Raw genomic sequence first — 24,248 nt, 5'->3', positions numbered from 1 at the left:
CTTGAAGTAACTCTTCAGCTTCAGTAAAGCTACTTTGTGTTTGCAACTGGCCAAAGACTTTGGTTTTATTTAATCCCTATGTTTTATTTTGGTAGGTCTTGATCCCTGTTTCTCTCTATGTTTCAATTGAAATTGTCAAACTGGGACAAATTTATTTAATACAGAATGACATCGATTTTTACCATGAGAAAACAGACTCAACTATTCAGTGTCGAGCACTAAATATTGCTGAAGACCTTGGCCAGATTCAGTATATTTTCTCTGACAAGACTGGAACCCTCACTGAAAATAAGATGGTTTTTCGGAGATGCAGCATTGCAGGACAAGAGTATTGCCATGAGGAAAATGGTAAGACACTAAACCTTTGTTCAGCTGGATCATTTTTACAACTCACTTGATACCATGAAGAAAATATTCTTTGCTTGTTATGGAAGAAGCCATTCCTAGTCTGTTTTATTTCTCTCCATGGAATATTCAGAACTCAGAATATTGGAAAATTGCCTGTCTAGTCTTTCTTCTTTTTTTTTTCCCTCCAACTAGAATGCCAGTGCTTACCTAGCATTTTAAGGTTTAAACATCCTGTTGACCATCCTAGCAGTCACCTACCACCTTTATGTAGTGTATGTTAAGACTTCACTTTGACATAGTTCTGCTCTTAAGGATATAGTAACCCAAACTAAATATGTGTTTAGCAGTATTAATATATTACTTAATGGAAATTTTAAGGTACAAGTCAGATGTGTGTCCATGTGTGTGTTAATGCTGCAAAGGTAAGTATCTTCATGGAAAATAACCGTTGTATTTTTACTTAGATCTTACACAGCTGCTTATTATTAGGCAAAAATTCAAGAAGCAGTGTTAATGAATAATTACTGTCTTATTGTCTAGGAGTGTAGGATCTTTCAATATGTATTTCGTGAGAGCCAACTTGATGTCTTCTGGGAGCTGGGAGAAGATACAGCTCCAGACACAAAAGAAGATCGGGCAGTGATATGAATGATTTAATTAACCATTTTATTAATTAGATAAAACCACAAAGTATTTATTACAGTTACCATGTATATGTTCTAGTGCCTGCAGATGTTTGCTCTTTTGCTGGTGAACAGTATTCCATATGAAATCAGAGGTGAGGTGCTGATGATGGATGGACATGTGAGGCACAGCTGTATAGTAAACCCTCTGTGGTTTTGATGGCTGCCAGATAGAACTGCTCACAACTACAAGCAAAAGGCACACCCTGCTGGCCACAGCAATGAATCAGTTCAGCCCTTCTTTTGTTGTGTCACAGGACGAGATTTTACAGACATATTTTACAGCAATTTCTGCACATGTTTTGGAAATGTTATGTTGAGGGTTCCCAGATGCTTCTTTGGCTTTGCATAATTGTACTGGAGAGGATGACAACAGCAGAATGAGAAAAAATGTTTGTAAGTTTTGAACTTGATGAATGAACAGCTTAAATAAAAAGCACATTATATTTTCAGAGCATCTCCTAAAGCAAGGAAAACTTTCAGAAAGAAACTGAGGAGTATTGTGACTGATGCAGCTGTGGCTGATTCAGGTCTCAGTTTGCAGGCAAAGTATGCCTCCACTACTAGCTTCTGCTAGTAGTTCACATCAATTTATCTTCCAAAATTATTAGTGTGTTAACTATGTACATAATTACTTCCTCCTGTGCCCTGTCTTTTTCCTGGAGGGTAAACATGCATTTCTTCCTAACAAATTAGAAATTATATGAGCCCTGAAAATCAGTTTGAAAAACATTGGAGGTCCTGTTTTTTAGCCCTGGTTTATATTTGTGTAGATGCAGAGTGGCTGTTTGCAAGGCTCCTGCTACATATGGTAGGAGTTGCAGTGCAAGATGGTGCAGTCTTTTGCATAGAAGCTACCTAATCTGAACATACATTTCTGTGTTTATATCTGTATTTCCCAGGGTAAAGGGATGCCTGTGATCAATATAATCCTCCACAGAGATGCTTTCAGGCAGTGCTCTGTCTAAAGTGATGTGTGCTTCTTGGACCGTGGCAGTAGAACAGTGTGGTGTTGTGAGAGATGCCGCATGTTACTTCAGACAGGGCATGCAGCTTCTCAGCAGGTTGGAAGCATAGCAAAATGGGCATATGTTGTCCAAACCTGCCTCTACTAACACATAATAGGTCACTGGTGCTGCTTTCTGGTAAAAAGGAATCAACGCCTCATGGGATTTTGTATTTGTGGAGTGTTGCACTGTGTTAAGAGCAGCAAAGTGACGAAACAGACTCCCTAGCTCCTTCTCTTTGCAAAAGAGAGCAAGTTTTATTCTTCCCAATCTTCTTTTATAGACAGTTCTGAGCAGATCCAAAAAGATAAAACTCTCATTGGTCATGAAACCAACACATAACCATCATTGGACAGTTAGGAACAGCACCCCTTGACCTTTCTTACAAGTAAATAACAAGGCAACAAACAACACCTGCAAAGTTTGTTTTACTTCTCTGTTTGGATTCCTCCTTATGATTTCTCAGGCCAGAGTGAGAAAGTTGTGTGACTTAATTTCACACAGGCTCAAGTTAATGCCTGAAACCTAAAAATCTCTTATTTGACAACTGTTAGTTCCTACAGTGGAGAGCCACAATCTATTATGTTCCCACATACCTGTTTTTTGGAGGAGCTATGTTACTAATTTCATGTTGATATCAGGAAGATGGCCTGCCAAGGAAGGTGTAAGCTCTGATCTCTCTGTGTCCTTGGACTCATCAGAATAGCAGGATGGGGGACAGGATTCTTTCATTTGTGTTGCAGAAAGGGAAGACAGTAGAAAATACAGGAATCACAAATTGCATAATAGACCTATTTCCATCTCATTTAGAGCAACAGACCTGGGGACTGACCTGTGGATAGATTTTCTGTTTGCATAAAACAGAATGATACCCCACTTCTTTTTTTTTTTTTTTACAGTTAGTACCACCTGAAATAAAGAAATAGGGAATTAGTGGTGTTGCTGGACATGTCTGCAATATATGCTAATGTTGGTTTTTTGGTAGGATGTCATTGTTTGTATTCAAACTGTAATGAAATAAATAGGCAACACACAGCTCTCAGAGCAGTTTTTCCATGCTGTCTGTGGGTTTTAGGCATTGAAATGCTAGTGCATACTCATGGAATGCTGTTTTCACAGTGAGAGGTAAAACTTGAAAGCTGAATAGTGTAAAATAGTGAAAGTTCCAGTGCTTTCCAGAGATTCAAGTTCTGGCATGTGGTCAAACACTCTCAGAACATGAGTGCAAACACTTGGATACATTCTTAATCAAGCACATGATAGCTACAGAGGTTCTTCACACCATTGATTTGTAGGGAGGAGCAGAACTGCATTTACATCTCTAACACAAAGGTGTTAACACATGTCCAAAGTTCGATTGTTGAAACTTGCTTTTCAATTAAAACCTCAGAAAACATGTATCTTTTTGTGAGGGAGTGTCCATTACTGAAACAATAAACACCATTTGAATGAGTTTCTGCTAGCAGCTGTATTTATGAAACCCCTGACATACAATCCTGATCCATCATAATATAATGGCTATAAAACTCATCAGAAAGTCTGGTCCCATTTTTCTTGCTTAAAGAAGAATTGTTGCTAATATTCTTTATGAAATTACTTATTTTATTTCTTCAGGACCTCCAGTAAAGTTCTATTCACTGCTTTCTCAGGCATTCCATTCTGATATGTTCCATTGTCTCTGACAAGGTTTTGTTGATACCTAGCCTGAGTCCATCTTGCCACAATATTGAACCATTGTCTTCTGATAACCACAGTGTTCACAGAAAACATCCTATTTCCTATCTCTGTGCAATTTCTCTTTGCTTGAACAGGCATTTGACTCCATCAATGTGCCCTTCTGAAGGTTGTGTAACTCCAGCTTATTTTACTGTAACCGTGTGGCTCACGTTATGTAGAACTCCGGTCATTCTTGTTCCCTCTTCTGCGTTCAATGCTGTAGAATGTTGCTCAAACAAGAAGACAGGGTGGTGGCTTGTTACAGGTTTAGTTTTTCATAACTGGTGTATTATTTTGAACTGTATAACTAATTTATGTTTTGGACATGTTTCTTTTTGCTCATGGAACAATAATTTTGTTTCCTTTTCCTTAGCAAAGAGGTTGGAATCCTATCAAGAGATTGATTCAGAGGATGAGGATTCAGCTGGTTGTCAGTGTGGCTCTTCAACCCCTACATCAGAATGTCAGAGGCACAACTGCAGAGCTGTGTGTGAACCTTTGAACAGAAAGTCTTTGAATCAGTTCTCTGGTAGTTACTCTGCATTCAAAAAGCAAGATGAAGCAAGTGATACTCGCCACTCAGGAGACATGGCTTTCAGCAGTCCCATTGTAAGTAGAAGCTGTTGGGTTTGATGCTAAATTTCTGAATTAACTCATGAGAGTATCTCTTTTTACTCCCATTTGATCAGATTGGTTGTCATTTAAGAAATCCTTTCTCACTTCCACCAAAATCAGAGGTCTCATGATGGCTTGGTTGCGTGCTATTTACAACTGACACTGCAGACTCATGTTGGTTCATGAAGGTGTATACTTTGACTCTTGCTGCTCTGCATCCATGACCACTTCAAATGAAATTACCAACTTAATCTTAATTTGTTTGGTTTTGGTTTTTTATTTTAAGATGTTTCTAGCATTTTCTTTTGTTTTTAATAGGAAATATCTATATGGCCAATACTTACTTGAGGCTACAAGAGGAAAAATCTCTGCTTCTGTACCTGAAGATGTCTAAATATAAAACATCATATTTAATCTCTGTTGAAGTGTCTAAGGCTATGGACTAAGCCTTTAGTGTTTACCTCTTTGGGCAGGAAATTTGCTATTTTCAATGGAATAGCACAAGGCAGTGAAGATGCCAGTGTTCTTCTGTTTCCTGGTGTAACCAACTCAGCACAGGAGGAAAGTTTTATGAGCTTCTACACTTAGATCATCTGTAACTATTTAACCTCCAGAGACTAAGTTTATAACCTGATGGGCAGTTTTGTTCATTTCTTAATAGGAAACAGATATTGTACCAGACACACAGCTGTTGGAGAAGTTCAGTCAAATTTCTTTTCATTCCTATCAACAGTCAGAAGAAGCTAGTAGCAAGTTATCTTTGGAGACAATGTATATCACTGACTTCTTTTTTGCTCTGGCAATCTGTAATACTGTTGTAGTTTCAGGCCCCAATCAGCCACGTCAGAAGGTAAGAAGGCTTTGCTTTTGGCTATTTGGCCATATTTACAAGTAGCTGATTTACTTTTGGTTCAATTACAAAAAGAAAAATACAATTAACTGACATTTAAAAAATTATCCTTTTCACCTTCCTTTTTGCTGGTTTGTCCTATTAGAAAGAGGGGAATTACTGTAAAACTGTGGAATGCAATGAGTTAATGAATAAAATAATGCTGATAAATTGACTTCAGTCTTTTTGTTTCTGTGACCATTTGTAACTTTTACAAGACAAATTTGGAGATTAAATTGCAGTTGTATTTTTTTCTGTATTCTAGTTATGTTTTTTTAGATATGGGTATAACTTCCTGTAAGAATACGAAAACACTCAGGTTACCTTTACTAATAGGTTATTGTAGGCTATAAAACAAGAATAATCGCTGAAGATTCACAAAATACTGAAACTGAGAATGCTCTTACCGGCTCCCTGACTATTCAAATAGAGATCCAGCAAAAGTATGGAAGATGAAGTTTTATATGTATATTAGTCTGAAGAAAAATTGCTTTGCAGTATGGCATAAAGTTGTCTCATCACAAATTTGCATTTGCTAGACTGCCCTGGCTTAGTAGTTTGGAGTGACCACATGTTTTCAGTGCACACAACCTAACTTTTTTTTTTCTTTAAATAGTACTGGGGTTTTTTTTTTTCAAATCTTTGGGTTTTTTTCTGTGTGGGATTTTCATTACCCCATTTTTTGCCAGTTTTGACTGTGTTGCAGGATAATTCCGAAGTTCAGCTTAGATTGCTTTCCCTCATTACCCAGTGATTTACATTCGTTGACTTTGTTTTTGGAAAAAAAGAATTAATGACATGTGCACAAAATTTCAGTGTCCATCTTGGTAGTAAACCTACAACCATAGCTGGAGACATTCACAAAACATATCCTGTGGGACATGAAGTACCTCCTATAAATAAGCCTGGTATTTTAATGTGCTTCCAAGCATTCCCAGAAAGTGTAGTAGGCAGCCTAGAGATCCATGTGTGTATGAGGCAGATGAGTTCATAGTCAATAGTTACCTATTCCTTAAATGGAATGGAAAAAATCTACAGGTGAGAGTCTTGGTTTTTTGAGAGTACTATGTCTCCAGGTCACTAGCAGGTAGATTGGGAGGAGCAATGTGGGAGTTTTCCAAGTTGATGATTGAGGAAAGAACTCAAGGCAATGGAGATTTCAGTGTTACAGTCTCTGACGAGGCAATGAAAGGATGTTCCTAGTCTCTGTTTCCGTGATACTGAATGGAGACACACTGCAAGTTGCTGGAACTGTGTAGGAGCTGAGCCATAGTTTGTCCCTACAGTTTGGTTTTCAGTGGCAGAAGAGAACATGCTTCCTGGTAACTCAATCTTACTTCACCAGCAGTCAGAAAGGAATGTCACCCTTGCATGCCTTATTTTTGTAAGCTGTTACCTCCCTAGCTGTTCTGAGTAACAGGAAGGCAATTATTTTATAGCACTGATCACAGGGGAATTGTCTTTTAACTTAAAACACTAAAAACTGTTGATAAGGTGCTCTATGTTTAGCAGTTCTTGTAGCTAGTGTGAGGAGATTGGTTCATTCTTCAAAAGTATTTTGCTAATTCAGAGCAAGGATTGAAGTTTTTAGTTCAATTTGCCACAACTTCTAAAAGTTACAATGTCATACTAACTCTGTTCATTACTGAAAGTTCTGAAAAGAAGTATTGCATGGAGTCATGAATTAAACATGAAACACATCCAATTTTCAGACCTGAGGTACTTTCATGGCTTATAGAGGCTGTTACTGTACTCATATGGTTTCATATTTGCTTGAGCTGGCCATCTTTAATACAAGCAGTCAAACTCATGGTAAACTTTAAAATACTACTTTTATTATGAAACATACTTACTTTGTACAGAGTCCTTCCTTAATATAATAAAATAGGAAGAATTTAACGTAAATACTTTCTTTGACTATTCTCTTCCAGATGAGACTCTCTTCGCTGAGCAAGATGCCTATTAAATCACTTGAGGAAATCAGGCAAATGTTCCAGAGGTTTTCAGTTTGGAGACTAAGTTCTTCCGCACTTCCAAGTGTAAAGGAGTCATCATCTGAAAGCCCCAATAGTTCTGTGAGAAAACTGTCTATTTTTAGAATGAAACTGGCTTCACCTACTTTGGATGTAGCTGCTCAAAGGGTTTCTGAACCTCACAATACTGACAGCCCAGTAAATTCTCAAGTGCCTGGAGAACTTGTAGTGAATGTAGCTGCTGGTGGTGAACCCACCCATGCTGTGTCATCTATTGAATTATCTCCCATACCAAAACTATGTTATGAAGCTGAGAGTCCAGACGAAGCTGCCTTGGTTCACGCTGCTAGGGCTTATAAATGTGTTTTACAGTCTAGAACTCCAGATCAAGTAACTGTGGACTTTGCAGGTCTGGGGTCTTTAACATTTCAGCTTTTGCATATCGTGCCTTTTGATTCACTGCGGAAAAGGATGTCAGTGGTGGTTCGGCATCCAGTCTCCAACAAAGTGGTGGTGTACACAAAAGGTGCAGACTCAGTCATGATGGATTTGTTGAGAACTGCATCTGAAGGTATCTACAGAACTTGTAATTCTTTGCTTGCCCTTTCCATTCTTTAATGATAAGTTTTAACATTTTGCTGCTTTAAGAATGTATTTAGACCTTCAAAATTTTCCACTAAATTTAGCCTAATCATGCATATTTAATTTGCTTTCTCTTGTTTTTGTGTGATAGTACATACTAATAATTCTGAAATTGAAGAAAATATTAAAGAGAGAACTCAGCAGCATTTGGATGGCTATGCCAGGAGAGGACTGCGCACTCTGTGTATTGCTAAGAAGGTATTTCTTTTAATATATATTCAGAAGAATGTTTGCAGTCTGTGACCAGCCTCAGTGGTATCACCAGTGGAGCAAACTTCTAAACAGATTCTTCTATTGCCACATTTTGTTTATCCTGATGTTCTTTTAGGAGGAATTTGTAAGAAAACCCAGATCAATTCCTGGCTTCTGTTGGATTGCCATTGTTGTCAGTTTAGGATGCCAAGCATTTTAGCATCCTAATTTTAAAATAGGGATTGTCAAATAGCCTGACTTCTCTTTAGGACTCATAAGCAAGTCTCCTTGTGTGAATCATACCCTGGATGGAATTCTAGACACAGGAAACAGATTAAGTCACACCTGTTTTATTAGGTTTCACAGTTTGCAGTGTTACGAACTGTAGATGAACAACCGAAGTGATAAGTTTTGAGATTCCATTTTAAATTCAAAGCTGCTTGGAAGTAAAATTCCATAGGGATTGAAACAGGCAAGAAGCCTTGTAAGCTTTGTAAAGAAAAAGCTTTATGCAAAGTGAAAGCACAGGCTGTGTAGCTGTACAGTGGTTCTGTGGCAGTATCAGCGCTGCAGGTGAGCAGCAGTAGGGAGAGTGCACTGTGCCCATTTCTCTGTTTGCCTTCCATCTAAATGGAAATCTGTCAGGCAGCCCCAGGAACCTGCAGGGTGCCAATGAGTAGCCTGGCAAAGTAATCTAACACTCTGAACATTGTACTAAATCCATAGCCATCCTGGAGCATATAAGCAATGCACTGCCAGGGGCTTCACTCGCAGGTTCAGGCTGTGGACAGCAGAAGTAACCACAAGAACACTTTTGATGCACTGTTGAAAACCCAGTATAGATACATGCCATATATTTTCCCTCTCTGTGTAGGTGATGAGTGATGCCGAATATGCAGAGTGGTTAAATCATCGTTTTTTAGCAGAAACCAGCATTGACAATAGGGAGGATCTGCTGCTTGAATCTGCCATGAGGCTTGAGACCGAACTAACTTTGCTTGGTAGGTAGAAAATACTGTAACTCTCAGGAAAATGCTTCTGATGTTCGTAATTGGAATTTGCTTTCAGAGAGCTGTGCTAATCTCAATCTGTGTAACATGTAGCTTTCTACAGACTTAGAATTTATCGTCACTTCTGAGTTTCCATACATATCACTGGTAAAGTTTATACTAGTTGTAAAGCACACTGAAGACAGATGGTGCTCTCCTGTTTGTAAAAATTTACTTGGTTGGTTGGGGTTTTCTGGGTGGCTTCTTGTGATGTTTTTTAAATTTTTTTTTATTGTTATTATTGGGTATTTTTCTGTCTTCACTAGAGGTTTTAAATGTCATTATAATAAGCGCATGAAATGATAGTAACAAATCACAGGCCAGTGCAGATATTCAGAGAAACCCCCTTCTGGGCATATTTTCTATCAGCGTTGCATTCATGGCACAGCAGGTGTACTTGTGCTGTTATAGTAACATGGAGAGAAGTCAGGCATGCTTCTGTAGGAGCCATTCCTCTGAATGTCATTCAGCTGTGCAGAAATGAAACAAAAAATGTTTGCCATAGGTGTGTGAAAGGTAAACTGCAGGCAGTCTGGGATAATCATTTTAGAGAACTGCCCAGCAAATAACATTTGGAAAACAATGTGCAAAGATCTGACTATGGTGGTAAAGGCAGCTCATGCGAGAAGCTAGAGAGACACAGTTCCTATTGTGTAAAGGGTGCTCCTTTCCTCATTTTGTGTCATCTACTTAGTGCAGATGCCATAAACCTTGATACTAAAGGAATTCTGGGATTACTGGCTTTGGTTTCTGGAGAGAAGGCAGAGCAGTGCTGCAAACTGATTCTTTTTTAAGTGTATACAGGTACCCTTTGCCACTAAAGCCAACAGAGAGATATCAAGCTGCTTTGGAGACCTGCTGTCTTGCAGGCTCGTGTCTCTGGTATGACAACAAGAATGGGTTGGCCCTAACATTAAATGGAAGTGAAAATAAGGAGGTTAAATGACTTCATCCTACCAAGGTGCTTGCTTTCAGGAATTTCCAAGCATGTCATGGTAGCATGTCTGTTTTAGGATGTGGGTACAGAGAACCAGCTCATCCTGTCACTCTTGGAGCATTTTGGTTTTGGAAGTACAGCAGCACTAATCTTTGTTTGCCTAAATTAAGGTGCCACTGGCATTGAAGATCGCCTGCAGGAGGGTGTTCCAGACACAATACAGGCATTACGGAAAGCTGGAATAAAAATATGGATGTTGACAGGTGACAAGAGAGAGACAGCTGTCAACATTGCCTATGCTTGTAAACTGCTGGAACCAGAGGACAGAATCTTCACTCTTAAATCACAGAGTAGGGTGAGTAGAAGAGTCGATTTTCTTCTCTGCTGAAAAATTCAATAAGGCTATTCCACAGGACATACAGAAAAGCAAATGTTGTTGCCTTGAGAAACCAAAGAACATTTGCTTTTCTGTATTGTTCTTCCTAGTGGATAAAATGAAGTCCTTTCTATGTATGTAACAACTGTTTCTTTCTATAGAGTCCCTACATTGTGATTAATTATTTTAACTGAATAGACTTCTTAATTTCTCTCTGTGGTAAGCTAAGGAGTTGACATGGCCTCAGATTTTCAGGATTGTTCTAAGACCTTTAATTTTTCTTTTCTTTCTCTGCTTGTATGTATCTTAAGAAATACAGTTTGTATATGCCATAAAAGGTAGTGTGTTAAGAAGTAACTGTGGGTAAAATAAAATTAAAAAAGAAAGAATTTTTAGTCCAGTTGTATTTGAGGAAACCTTGGAGTTTGATTTGTGCCAACACTTTCCTTTTACTCTGCTGGGAAATTAGTGTCTTGACAGTGAGAACTATGCCCCTTTTGCAGAAGGGCTTTTTCTCCCTGTAACTGGGTGTAGAAATAAAAACCAGGATTTGATACTGTTGCATTTCAAAGTAAAAGGATGAGAAGATTTAAGATTTATTTTCTTCTGTGTTGCATGTGGTTTACATATATTGATCCCACAAACTTTTTGAGCATCTTGAATTGAATCTGATGAGGTAAAACATTCTGCAAGGCCAGTTCTTCAGTAATTCATAGCAGCTCACCTGTAGTGTGATATGAAGTGCACTTTTGGCTTTGCGTGCCAGACAAAGAAACACAGAGAGCAAAAGTTTTCTATCAAAGCTGTATATTACAGAATCCTTAATGGTTGCTTTTCCTGCAAAGTCTGTGGACGTTTTCTGGCCTGCTTAGGTTTTTCTCTCTTCTCTTAATGCAATACTCAAGCAAATTTGCTTAAGCAAAGTTTATCACAGACTCTTTTATTAACAGCAGTGTGCATCCTTTGTGATTTTAAAGGGGTATTCAGCCTCGTGTCTGAGCCTTTCCAGATAAATACTATACAAGGACAGCATGTGACCTTTTCCCCATATATATTTTATGAATTTAAAGGGGAGGAAGAGTACAAACAGTACTTCATAAGATGCCATTCTCTTGTCTTTAATTAGGATGCCTGTGCCTTGGTAATGAGCAAAATTCTGGAAGGCATCCAGAAGAATGCTTCTGTCAAAAACAAACCCAATGAGCAACTTGGAAATGTCTCTGCAAGTCCTTCCACCCAAGCTCGAGGGTTCAATGCAGGCCTGGTTATTGATGGAAGGACTTTAGAGCATGTCCTTCATGACAGCCTACAGAATATTTTCTTGGAACTCACAGAAAAATGTCGGGCTGTAGTCTGTTGCCAAGCCACACCACTGCAGAAGAGTGTCCTGGTCAAACTGGTGCGAAGTAAGCTAAAGGCAATGACATTAGCTGTAGGTGAGTCTTGTGGGTTATCCTCCTTTCTCTGAAAAGAAGTAGAAGCCAGTTTATTCTCTTATATATTAATGTCTATCACAACATTTATTTTATAAGATAATCCTTTGAATTGTAGTTGTCTCTAACATAAAATGATGTTTGTCTTCTGAAGTAACAAATTTAGTCCATAAACTTATGTCAGTATAAAACAGTAAGAACAGCATCATACTGTGTTATGTAACATGCAAAGCAGCAAGTGAGAGCATTTTACTTTCCATCACAACCCCACAAAATAAGGAGGCAGAGGGGAGATGACTGGCTGTGATTTAAAGCAACCATGTTTTCTGGTGCAGCATGCCAGCTAAATTCTGACAAAGGAATAACTATTATCTATTTGGAGAGCATAGTTCAGTTCAGTCAGGCCTTCACTTACTAATCCTGTTCTTTTTAGGGTTTTTCAGTGTTTGCCATAAAAATGTATTTCTCTTAACTGTCTTCTATTTGATATTTGTCTTTTCCTGCCACCTCCACAGGTGTCCAATGTGATAGCCAGCAAAGTTAGTTTCAATTTTTCCTCTCTTCTCTGTAGGTGATGGTGCCAATGATGTCAGTATGATCCAGGTGGCTGACACTGGTGTGGGAATATCTGGACAGGAAGGCATGCAGGTAGTGAATCCAAAGATATCTGCAAATTATGTCAGGTTACATTTTAAATCAGTTCAAAGTGTACTCTGGAGACCCAATAGCTCCACAGTCTGTTCCCTTACATGGGCGAGACTTTGCAGCCTCAGCCTCACACCCAGGCCTCAGCATTCCACCAGGAGTGATTAGAAGCTGAATGCTGTAGGTTAAGCTCCAAACAACAGTTTTCTGCCTGTCAGTGAGCTCCATATTACTCATGTTGTGCAGGGAAATGAGCAGCCTAAGTGTCAGTGATTTCTGTGCACTTGTGCCGAAATAATGATGACAGATATATTGCTGTTTGTGCTCTGCTGGTCTGAGCTGTGTGTTGTAAAGTCTTGTATGGAAGTGGATTATCTTAGTGAGCATAACCTGGCAAGCAATGTATAAAAAATTATAAAACAAGGATTTCCAACAGTAGGTAAGTTGCTTGGTTGGCAGTATCTGAAGCTTATCTTTAACAGTTTGGTTATATCATATCCTTCTCTTTGTGTGTGTTGCAGGCTGTGATGGCAAGTGACTTTGCAATATCTCAGTTTAGACACCTCAGGAAGCTGCTGCTTGTCCATGGTCACTGGTGTTATACCAGACTTACCAACATGGTGCTTTACTACTTCTATAAGAATGTGGTATGTAGCTGTTCCATTCTAGGGACATCACAGTTCATGTATTTTTGAGCACTGAAAGGTTTAGTGAGTCTTTATTTTCTTTTTTCTCTTCCTATTGTGAATGGTTTCAAAGTGTGTCAAACAATTCAGTTTCCCATTTGCCTGCAGAGACCAGAGGCTCTTATTTCTTGGGCTTAATTTCCTTCTCAAAGTCATTGTTTGATTTGATTAAACAGTGGGTTATGGGCGTTACTAATATGGTGGTAGCATGACTGTTTCAGCAAGTCATGTCTAATTTTGAAATGTTTCCACAGATTATTTTAACCAAACAGAGACCTACCAGTTTTTCTCTTGTTTTTAAAGCTTTTGTCAATGGCTAAAATTTTACCATGTCACTTTTCAGACCTACGTGAACCTCCTGTTTTGGTACCAGTTTTTCTGCGGGTTTTCAGGCACATCAATGACTGACTACTGGATCTTGATTCTTTTCAATCTCCTTTTTACATCAGTGCCACCCATCATTTATGGTGTCTTGGACAAAGATGTATCTGCAGAGATACTCATGGAACTCCCACAGCTTTACACAATGAGCCAGAAATCTGTGGTAGGTTACAGAGTGCTTGGCCTGAAGCAAATTGAAATGGTCATTTGAGCCATTTCTGTCTTTCATGTTTCATCTCAGACAAACATTGTTTTAAATTACTTTCTCTATTATGAAGCATCTAGGCCTGTTCAATATGTGCACAAATGAAAACTTGTTTTTCAGAAGATTTTTTAAGCTCTTTTCAGTCATAGACCCAATCTTATCAGACATTTGGATGATAAAAGAAATTAAGGACTTCAGGTAAAGCAATATACTAGACAAACATTGTTACCAGCTCGTTTATTTCATTCACTGTGTTTGCTGTTGACATGCTTCCTCAAACTGGGATTTGTTTGAGCAAGATAAGGGTACTCTGTATTTTTTTCTTTGTCATATAAGGTTCTCAACTGCCAAAGAACCAGAGCATATTAATTTCAAATAATCCTCAAAGAACTTCTGTCAGTCAGAGTACTTTTCACCTTACAGGTATGTTCTGAAATTTGCCTTCCCGCCTGGAAACACTGTACTTCATACCTGGTCTATCAGTAAATTCTGTCCAAACATTCAGCACAGAAACCTGAAGGGAGTGGGGGAGTAGGTTCTAAATGAAATTCTATAAATCAGTGAAGGTTTTCCTGGTTTCTGCTTTGCTTAGTGTCAATTCTAGCATTATTTTAATTTCATACTTCCAAAAATTTAATAATTAAAATAATATCTTTATTATAACAATTGAAGGCAGTGACATACTGAGCCTGAGACAAAATAGGTATGAATGGTCCAGGGAGAGAAAACATAGACAATATGAGTCACTTAAAGCTTAACATTTTCTTTATGATCAGATCCTACAGTATCATTAGAAGGCATTTCTTTACCAAGAGGATGGTCATTCACTGGAGCCTTCACAGAGGTGTGGTCAATGCCCCGAGTCTGTCAGTGTTGGACAAGGCCCTTAATAACATGCCTGAACTTTTGGTCAGGCCTGAAGTGGTCAGGCAGTTGGACCAGATAATCCATTCCAACTGAAATATTTTGTTTTATTCTATTCTAATAATACTAAAAAAAAAAAGAGCCACAGTATGTTGTGTACTAGAGTTATCTCATTTATTATAACCTGGTGGAAGTTTAGGTCTGGTCTAGAAGGAAAAGAAGGTTATACAGTGAACTGACATTTTTTTTTTGCATGTTTGTGGATTTCTCAATTTCTTTTTATATACCCTTAAATACTTAATGCTACTTGGTTTGCAGTATTTTTGAAAAAGAAAGTACTCTTGGTACCAGTCCAAACCTCTGTAGATCGGCTTGAGCAGGTCTGTGTTTTGTCAGTCAGAGAATTTTGATTCAGTAAATGTTTCAAAGCCTCATGATTTGTTTTGATCTTCAGGATATGTACAATACAGGGATCTGAGCTGAGCTGAAAGTTTTGAAGCAACATAATCAGAATTACTGCATTACATATTTTTTTTCTTTGCCTTTTATTTCCTTATCTTTTGTTAGTGCTTCTGTCTGTTGTCCATCTCATCATTTCTTGCTCTATGGTTGGAGTTGTTATCATTTCCTTTCTTGCATGGGAGCACTCAGAAATAACCGCTTGCAATTAAATACAGTATAGAAGGAAGATAAATGCTTTAAAAGATGCAATAAGATGCAATATCACAGTATTGCACCATGACATCACAAGTGTACAGCTTTGTATAAACTAAAAAGTAATGGAACAGTAAGTGGGATTCATCTTCAGTGTTTAAAGGCAAATAAGTTTTCCACATCTCCTCCGGACAGCAGTTCAGTTCTTGAAAGGGCTGAATGGCTCTTTGGAAAAACCCATCTCTCCACTAATTGTAGAGGATATCTTGGATGATTAGACTTCTCACCTATGTGTCTCACTTGAGGGTTGAGGGAATGGGATATAGCTGGGCCAGAGCATAGGCAACTGTGGTTTCCCAGGTGGTTTATCTGTCATAGCAGTGTGCCACTGCTGAGGGAGGAAGTCTTATTCCCTTCTCCCTCCTTTTCTTCCTGTTTCCTCTTCATCCATATAGTTAAACTATTTTACTTGTGCCTGCTCAGTTGCTCCATCAGGTCCTCCCAGGAGCTGGTTTAAAGAGCAATGTGTTATTCCAGCAGAAAAGTGAGTTGATACCTCACATGAGTTAAATTAGCTCACAGAGAAGTCCCATCCACACAGAGGAGTCAAACAGCTCACATAACAAAAAGGGATGGAGGTAGAAGAAGATAGGACTTGGTATTCAGTGATGGTATGCTGCAGGGTACTTCCCTGTCCATCAGCCCCTTCCCCTCCTTAGGACTCCCTGAGGCTCTGGTACATCTGTTCTGATAGGAACAGCTGCAATATCAGAGTTGCCAGAGCTGGCTGCTGATTTAAATAGTAATAGTTAACTGTATGTGTGGAGGGAGATCTTTGTTCTAATAACTATACACAAAAGATGCCTTTTCCACTTGGAAACTAGCTGGAATTCTGCAGGTAATCTTTCCCCAGATCCAAATTAATGATAGTTAAGGATGTAGCAATTTATTCAATTTGTTTCAATGCCATTTTGTTTTTCTCTTACAGGCTTACTTGCCTTCAACATTCTGGATAACCTTGTTGGATGCTTTTTACCAAAGTCTCATTTGCTTTTTTGTGCCTTACTTTGTAAGTGCTGTCTACAAAATACATTTATACATTTTGACTTACTTAAAACCTAAGCAAATTAGAGAATAAAGTATTTTTACTTCCTTGTATATGAGTGTATACTAAGAAAATAATCATTGAAACAGAGTTGAACTCTGTGTGCAAATATGTACAGTATTTACATTATTCATGCACTTTGTATTAGGACTATACATAAAGAATATTTGACAATGACCAAAGAATATTCTTCCTTTACAGACTTACTGTGGTTCAGACATAGACATTATTTCTTTTGGAAACCCCATAAACACAGCAGCACTCTTCATAATGCTGTTTCACCTTCTCATCGAGTGCAAGTCTGTGGTGAGTACTCTGTTTCCCAAAGAGTATATTCCTTATAGAGTATGTGCATACAGCTTTCAGTAAAATTAAAGGGAAGAAAGGTCTTCATATACAAAACAGAATAAGTATAAAAGGCTCAAACCCTAAATACTATATTTATGTGACCATGTGAGCTCTCCTAACACATCTGTCATTTGAACCAATAGAAATATGACTAAAATTAATAAAACTTGGCCTCAGTAGATGGTGAAATAGCCTATTTTTAAATAGTGAAATGATTCTGCTTCCTTTTAACGTAGGGTAGTTTGGGGGATGTTGGTTCTGTTTTGCAAATGGTAAAATCCACCATTCATCTGCTGAAACTTCCTTAGTTCGTAAAGTTTGCATCTCAAAGACAGCAGTGTAAATTGCTGATTTTGAATGCTTGGAATTGATGATATTCTCTGTCGCCAGGATGAACAACTCAGAGGTGTATTTTGATGCAAGAACTGGAAAACCAATATGCTAAGAAACATTATTTCAGTTTTTAAGACTGCGCAAGCTAAAGTGTCTGCCTTAGCTTGCATAAATTTAGAGCCTTTACAAGGGTACTATTTGGGGTTTTGGCTTAATTTTAAAGAATATACAATAGTGAGTACAGTAGAAGGACACTTACGAATGGGTTTTGTTTTCTCTTTGGCTTTTTAAGTGTTTTTTAGGATTGTTTTATAATGGATGAAACGTCAAGTTGTGATTCAGTCTTTTCATTGTTCTTTTGGGAGTATGACAGCCATAATTAAAATGTCTTTACTCAGAACATATGTATAGCATGAGTGTATTCACACTCTGATTAGAGAACTTTGCTTAAATGTGTTTTGTTTGGCATTTTTTGATGTTGGCAAGCTGCCAGACCAATGACAATGTTGCCCTCTTAGTAGCTGTTACATCCATTTAGGTGTAAAATTACAGAAAACTCCAGTGTAGAAAGGTAACCAATATCTCAAACAAGATACATAAGGGTGGTGTCATGTGAAGATCACGCCTCCATTTGCTTGAGAAAGTTTTCTATGCTGCCAGTGGATGAAGTGGTAATCTGAGGCAAATGTCTTTCACAAAAGAATGAAAAGCTATGAATTTATGAGAATTAAAAAAAAAAAAAATGTCTGGAACATCTGTATACTGTAGAAAGAAGGCTCCATTCTTTCTGGACTGTTTTGTATGAAATCAGGAATATTATCTGAACAGATGTGTCCTCTGTTACATTCAACAGCTGCCCATGGAGGAAAAGTGTGCATGTTCATGCAAATACAGATGTAACAGTCTTTCTGTTTCACAGCTTAAATCTTATTTCTTTCCATTTCTGAACTGCAGACATGGATACATACAGTAGTTATAGTTGGCAGCATCCTCTTTTACTTTGTGTTCACTCTGGCTGTTGGAGCAACCTGCAAAACCCACAACCCACGATCAGATTTTTACTGGATCATGGAAAAGCACATGACAGACCCAGTGTTTTACTTAGTTTGCCTCCTGACTACTTGCATTGCTCTGCTGCCCAGGTGAGTTTCTGTTTTATAATTGTAGATTGCTGCTGTTACCTAAATTAGTTTTCTGTGAGTCAGTGATATTATAAATTTCTAGCTAGAGGTCTTTCCCCCCGGCATCCCCCAATAAAAATGTTAATTTCATGACTGTACTAGACCTACTTGTGGAGGACATGTGAGGACAACTTTTTAGTGCCATTTAGTTCTCCAAGTAAATGTCAGTAATAAAAAAATTCTTTTGAATTTATGTACAAATCAGTTAAATTAGTGATTGAAGTTGGACATGTACTATGTACGGACAAAGAAATACTTGCTTCATCTGTGTTAGTTTGTGGAATGATTTTCTTTTTGAAATTTATGTCATGAATATGTACAAGAGTATCTAAAATGAAGAATGCATAGGCTTCTTTGTGGGGTGGAAATGTGCTGACTAGATTCACAAGAGGTCTTGACATTTTTTGTCTCACTGAAGTTCAAGGTCAATAATTCATTCATCCTGGAGGGGCAGTAATATTGGATGGAGGTGAAAGACTCCAGCATGCTATGCTGAGCAGGGAGACACCTGAGCCAGCCAGCAGAGCAAAACAAGCCATGTAAAAACCAGTAAAAGAGACTTCAAACCCTCTGTTTAGCTTTCTTTAGTAGCCACAGCTATCTTCATTTCACTGGCTGAGCGTGAACTCCACTGTAGCCTACTAGTGAAGTGCCTCCAGTGCTATGGTTATTAATTCTTCTGTGTTATGTCTTTTTCTTCCATCATTTCAGAAAGAATGAGACTTAAAATTGAATTGCACAGACAGATACTGAAAAGAGTTGAGAGAGTAAATGCTGTTTCCTGCTCACCTGATGTAAATTTATATCATTAGACACAATCTGACCACACTTTCTGGATGAAGTGCTGTAGTCAGGCTGCAGAAGTTATCAGTCCTGCCAGCAGGAAAGCTGGCAAGAGCCATGCCTGTAGAAGCCTGCAATGGCCACCAAGTATTAAGCCCTGTTTGAACATGTCTGATCTGTGTCTTAAGCATTTCATCAAAAGTTTTACTGCACTCACTGGGGATCATGACTGATCTGATTTGACTGATGGCTTTGGTTCATACTTCAGCAGAATGACAAACTGTGAGGTGCAAGAAACACATGGCCTCTTCCTTTTCCATCCCTGCTCTCAGCTTTGGTTCAGGTGGTGACAGGAGAGCCTTTTCTTTCACACACAGTAAATCTCCCCTACATGACAAATTAATAGATAAAGGCTGTTCTGGGACCTTTTGGTAGGGCTGTAGAGAGCCAAGGTAGGATGAGTGTTTCGGCTTGGTGACTACTTCTGATGTGTGGCTGTTCAATCTTGAGGAAGACAGTGGTTTTCATGGTGAATTAAAGGCAAATGATTTAGGAATTCCTTTAAGCTATATGTACTCTCCCTATGTCAATACCTTAGAAGATTTGTAACTGTTGTGGCTAATTTCAGCTTTTCTACTTAAGTGATTTGAAGTAGAAGTGCCTATTATGGTACTATTGCTGTCACATGTATGTTTTTTTCCATGTTTATTTCTGATATGATCCTTTGTATGGTGCTGAAAAGCCTCCACTCAGGGGCATTGTGAAGCCAGGGTGTCCTCTGCAGATTCTAGCGTGAGGGAGTGAGATTGGGGCTTTCACTGGAGGTTTAATGGAGTTGTCTTATAGAGCAACAGATGCTGGATGCCCCATTGAATTCTGAAAAATTCACTGCAAAAATCTGTGATTAAATCCAACTTATGTTGCCAGTTAAGTCAGTTCTAACATCACAGAATCATAGAATGGCCTGGGTTGGAAGAGACCTTAAGGAACATCTAGTTTCCAGTCCAGGAACTAGGCTTCAGGGTTACTTGAATGGTGTTTGGTTTCCTTTGTCACTGGGAATAGTTTTGGGTTTATTTTAAGCAGCTTATTTATAACTGTGTTTATTTTGTAGATATTTGATAAGAGTTCTCCAAGGAACATTGTTTCCATCTCCGGTGTTGAGAGCCAAGTGCCTTGTGAGACTGTCCCCCGAGGAGCAGAGGAAAGCAATTAAGAGATGGAAATATGAGTGCAATGTGAATGATAGAGTGGAGCTCCAACCTACTTCTGCTCCTTACAGCTCAGCTGCAGGTGCTGTATCAGAGGAAGAAAGCACTGACAGTGTTTTGCCAGCATCTAAAACACCTTTTCAGACCTGTTCAAGAGATGGGTTAGTAAAGAACACCTCCTTCTTACCAGACATTCAGGATGAGTCTGGGAGAACAAGTGTCATGAACTCTGAAAAGACTGAATTTATCAAAGAAAACTAATACAGTTACATTTGGTGGTAATAGTTCATGTCCCAAAGTCTCTGTGTGTACTTCTGAAAAGGGCAGCAGTGCTGTCTCTCTAGCACACAAAGCAGTTTTGAGTTCTGTTTTGTGTGAAGAAGATGTTTTACTGTATTTTACAAAGTTGGAATGTTAGCTGGTTAAACACAGAAGTAATAACTGCTGATTTTTGCCATGCTGTGGTTTTGTTGTCTTCAGCCTAGGTAGATGATGAACACATTTCCTTAAAAGCCTTTTTGTTTATAAGACTTATCCATAATTTATTAAGATGTTCAAGGTCTAAATGTGTGTATTACTTTCTATATTTCTTCACACAGTAGACTTTGCATACTGCTTATTTCTTGTATTCAACATTGCATAACATCTGGTGGTGTTATGGACACATTGCATGAATGTGGATTTGCAGAATCCAGTTCAGCTAAGTCAGCCTGCTCCCTTACACTGCTGCCCTAGAACCCTAGCATGCCCTGGGATTCACCACTTTCTGAAGTATGAAGTAAGCAGCATGGTTGAGATGTGGTGTTACTGGCTGGCTTCTTTCAAGAATTTTTATTACTAGTTGTAGTGTGTGTAGACAGTAATTTATGTAACCACTGTGGTCCAGTTTGTTCACCAGGCTATTGCACGGGCAATCTCATTGATGGACAAACACCATTTTAACCATAAGAGAGAAGCCCAAATGAGACACATGTAATGTGTCTCCCTCGCCTTCCTCCTCACATAAAGAGCAAATCCTAAGTGCAGCCTTTTGTTTTCCATCACAGTTCATCCTCCTGCTGTATCACTCCATTTTGATTCCATGTGCCATTTCATGTTCTCTGCCACCAAATGGACTTCTTTCCCACCTCACTCAATTCAGATGTTGGCTGGCTGTCTTTTCTCTAAACTACCTCATGCCTGTACTGAAAAATTGTCTGCCAGCAGCAGTGAGGAGCTCCAGTCCACCTTCAGGTCTTCCCTTACAAATAGCAGCTTCTAGCTGATAACATCACTCTTCTTCACTCTCAGGTGTTTTTACATTCCTCCAGGCTTTTATAATAATCAGCTTAAGTGTCTCTAAAGGCTGCTCAGAAGAAGGAATAATGCATAGCAAGTCTCACATTTGAGTGCTGTTGCTCATCTGTCTCCAAGATAGATGAGTCCTGTCCACTGCCAGTTTCCCACTGCTCACACACTGCACAAAAAATGGCTGAGGTGCATGTGGAAACTTCTAGATTCCAGACTCTCTAAAATATTGCCTCCTTTTTACTTCCCTTCCCAAATGTTACACGGACAATTTAGAGAAGAATTTAGGAAATCTGTTTGTGTTCACTAGCACCTGTTGAAATAAACAGTTTCCTCAAACTGTAGCTGCTAATGAATTATTAGTGCTGAGCCCAATTTTTGGTTTTGTTACTTTCTAAAAGTTTTTGCTTTCAAATTGCCAAGATCTGTGTGTTTTTAGGCACCATGTTTCGGGCAAGGGCTGTGCTTTTTAATTGAACCATGAGCTTTCCACGTCAATGATCAACATTACATATTCCTCATCTTTTAAGATCTCTAAAAGAATTTAAACAAACGCTGTGAGGTCTGGACAGCTGCTCCTACACAGGGTAGATATTGAGGGCATGCTGAGTTCATTCAAATGCTGGTCACCACATGTTACCAAATGTTTAAAACAGCTCTGTGTTCAAAAGGTAGAATGTAATTAGGGCTGACTCTAACCATAGTGTTAGTGACGAGAAAAAGAGAAAATACACTTTTTGTTTAGCCTGTAGAAGAAAAGTAGTAGAAGGAGAAAGTGATCACAGCCATTTCTGAATTTATTTTTTTTAAATTTGGCTCCAACATATGGCAAAATGTTTTTGGTAAGTTCTAACATAAAGTTAGTGGAGACCTTTGAAGTGACGGCACACATTCAAATTCCAAGAGATCATGTTGATCTGAGTTACTTTTTCAGATGTTTGTCTCGAACATCGTTCTTGCTGTGTGGAGGCACCTTGCCATGAGCATACTCCAGATTTCCCAAGTGAAACATCTCAGCTTTCTAGACAAGAAATTGGCACTGCAAGGTTGCGAAACAGTCAGCAGGTTGTGCAGGGGGACAAGATGGTACCAAGGCAGAATCATATAGAAACAGAGTTACTGGGATGCAGTGAAATCACCTATATTGCTCCACAGCCTCAAGGCAGGCTGAGCTCTACCCTTGTCCTTCCCTAGTGGATGTTATCCTGCTGTAAAGAGCTCCAGAGAAATAGGCAGTACTTTCCTGCCCTCAAAGTCTAATGTTGTTTTTGTTTTCATTACCTGACCTGAATATTTTTTCTGCACTTTAAATCCACGGCCTCTCTGTACTTGTGGCCACTGAGAGGAGATTGGTCCATGGACTTGGTCCACAAGTCTCTAACTCTATGCCTGAGTTATGCTGAACTTCCATGGAGGAGCTCCAGCACTTCCAGTGACCTGAGGGAGTGTAGGCCTCAGCTGTGTTCCTGCCTGTTACTGTGAAAAAGAGTTTGGGGACAACACCAGCCTGTTGTAATGTCTATTTCTTCTTGCTTCCTTTGGGCTCTGTTCTCTGTGGTTATAACTTTTCTCTAGTCTCTCAGCCTCCTTTGGGCTGAATTCTCCTGGGATCCTTCCTCATAGGGAATCCCACTTATCTCAGTCCTTATTATTCGATGAAAACTCCCGAGCTCATTAGAATCTTGTTTCTTGTGTTTATTGAAGGATCTTTACAAAACTTAACAGGTCTCTCCAGGCTGGTTACAAGATTAATCTTTGTAATTTGGCACATTTCTTTCTTCTGATGGTACAAACAAGGCCTTGTGGCTCACTTAGTGTCTGACACACAAAAAGGCCTCGAACTACGCAGTTCTTTTATCTTTATACCTATTTTTACCCAATTAACAATAGACATGTATATTATTTTTCTTAAAGACCCAATGACCCATCACCTCTATGATGCACTGCGGCATTTTCTATCCAATCACTTACTATTACCCAAAAACCTCTAGGAGAAGAACATGAAGAAGAAAGAAGAAGGGACAAGAGACAACACCCTATATCCTCCATCTTGTCTCCTGTTCTCTAAACTACTTAAACTCTAAACTTCAACATATTCACCCAGTGATTTAAAAAACTTTCTAATCTACACACACTTACACTTTTAGCTTTTTCTATCTAACTTCAACATTTGTTTTCATGTATCACCATGAAAACATGCTCATGAATTCCATATTATATGAAATTCAGTGTTTCTTTGAATTCTAGAACTAAATATTAAAAACAAGGGCACACACACTGTATCTCAGACTCCAACAGCCTGTGCCCTCTTTTTGCCTCTGCTTCAGAAGAACTACTTACCAGCAGATTTGACAGGTAGATGATCATTTAGTTTGCATTTTTTTTCATACAAAAGCCGTAAGTATTCAGAGTAAGATCTTCTAAAACCTTATGACTAAGCCATGGCATCAAAATAACTGCTTGAGGAAGCATGGGTGAGAGTCATCTGTTATGATAGGTGTTATGATGGGTGAGAGCCATCTGCATGATGCCTGTGGGACATTTAAATTGCTATTATGTGATTCTTTACAAGCCTCATCACTCCATTACTCACAAATTAGTGTGGTGAGGCTTTCAGGACACTGTTCCTCTCTGCTGAGATTGTAAGTGCTTTTGTGCCACTTGAAGTGGTGCAAGATATCACGTGTGTGTGTATGTGTGTATTG

The 24,248-nt window shown here is 38.7% G+C and overlaps 1 protein-coding gene across 2 annotated transcripts in view; it reads left to right on the top strand.

Annotated features, from left to right (window-relative positions):
* Positions 1-21,899, top strand: part of ATP10D (ATPase phospholipid transporting 10D (putative)) — a 39,993-nt gene extending 18,094 nt beyond the window's left edge. Inside the window, exons 9-23 of one of the 2 annotated variants that reach the window (XM_033513753.1) lie at positions 165-348; positions 4,128-4,363; positions 5,031-5,219; positions 7,190-7,802; positions 7,965-8,071; positions 8,940-9,066; positions 10,222-10,406; positions 11,554-11,863; positions 12,432-12,508; positions 13,027-13,152; positions 13,535-13,735; positions 16,284-16,364; positions 16,602-16,706; positions 18,036-18,223; positions 20,160-21,899. In XM_033513753.1, coding sequence (XP_033369644.1) covers positions 165-348; positions 4,128-4,363; positions 5,031-5,219; positions 7,190-7,802; positions 7,965-8,071; positions 8,940-9,066; positions 10,222-10,406; positions 11,554-11,863; positions 12,432-12,508; positions 13,027-13,152; positions 13,535-13,735; positions 16,284-16,364; positions 16,602-16,706; positions 18,036-18,223; positions 20,160-20,517 — 3,087 coding nt within the window. In that variant the 3' untranslated portion in view covers positions 20,518-21,899. Of the gene's footprint in view, positions 1-95; positions 349-4,127; positions 4,364-5,030; positions 5,220-7,189; positions 7,803-7,964; positions 8,072-8,939; positions 9,067-10,221; positions 10,407-11,553; positions 11,864-12,431; positions 12,509-13,026; positions 13,153-13,534; positions 13,736-16,283; positions 16,365-16,601; positions 16,707-18,035; positions 18,224-20,159 lie in introns of both variants that reach the window. The other variant, XM_015625660.2, reaches the window with a different exon arrangement.
* Positions 21,900-24,248: the final 2,349 nt, after the last annotated feature.

This window comes from Parus major, chromosome 4, assembly GCF_001522545.3.
Source record: "Parus major isolate Abel chromosome 4, Parus_major1.1, whole genome shotgun sequence".
Lineage (NCBI taxonomy): Eukaryota > Metazoa > Chordata > Aves > Passeriformes > Paridae > Parus > Parus major.
The sequence above is the reverse complement of the archived record's forward strand: the minus strand, read 5'-3'. Positions and strand labels throughout refer to the sequence as shown.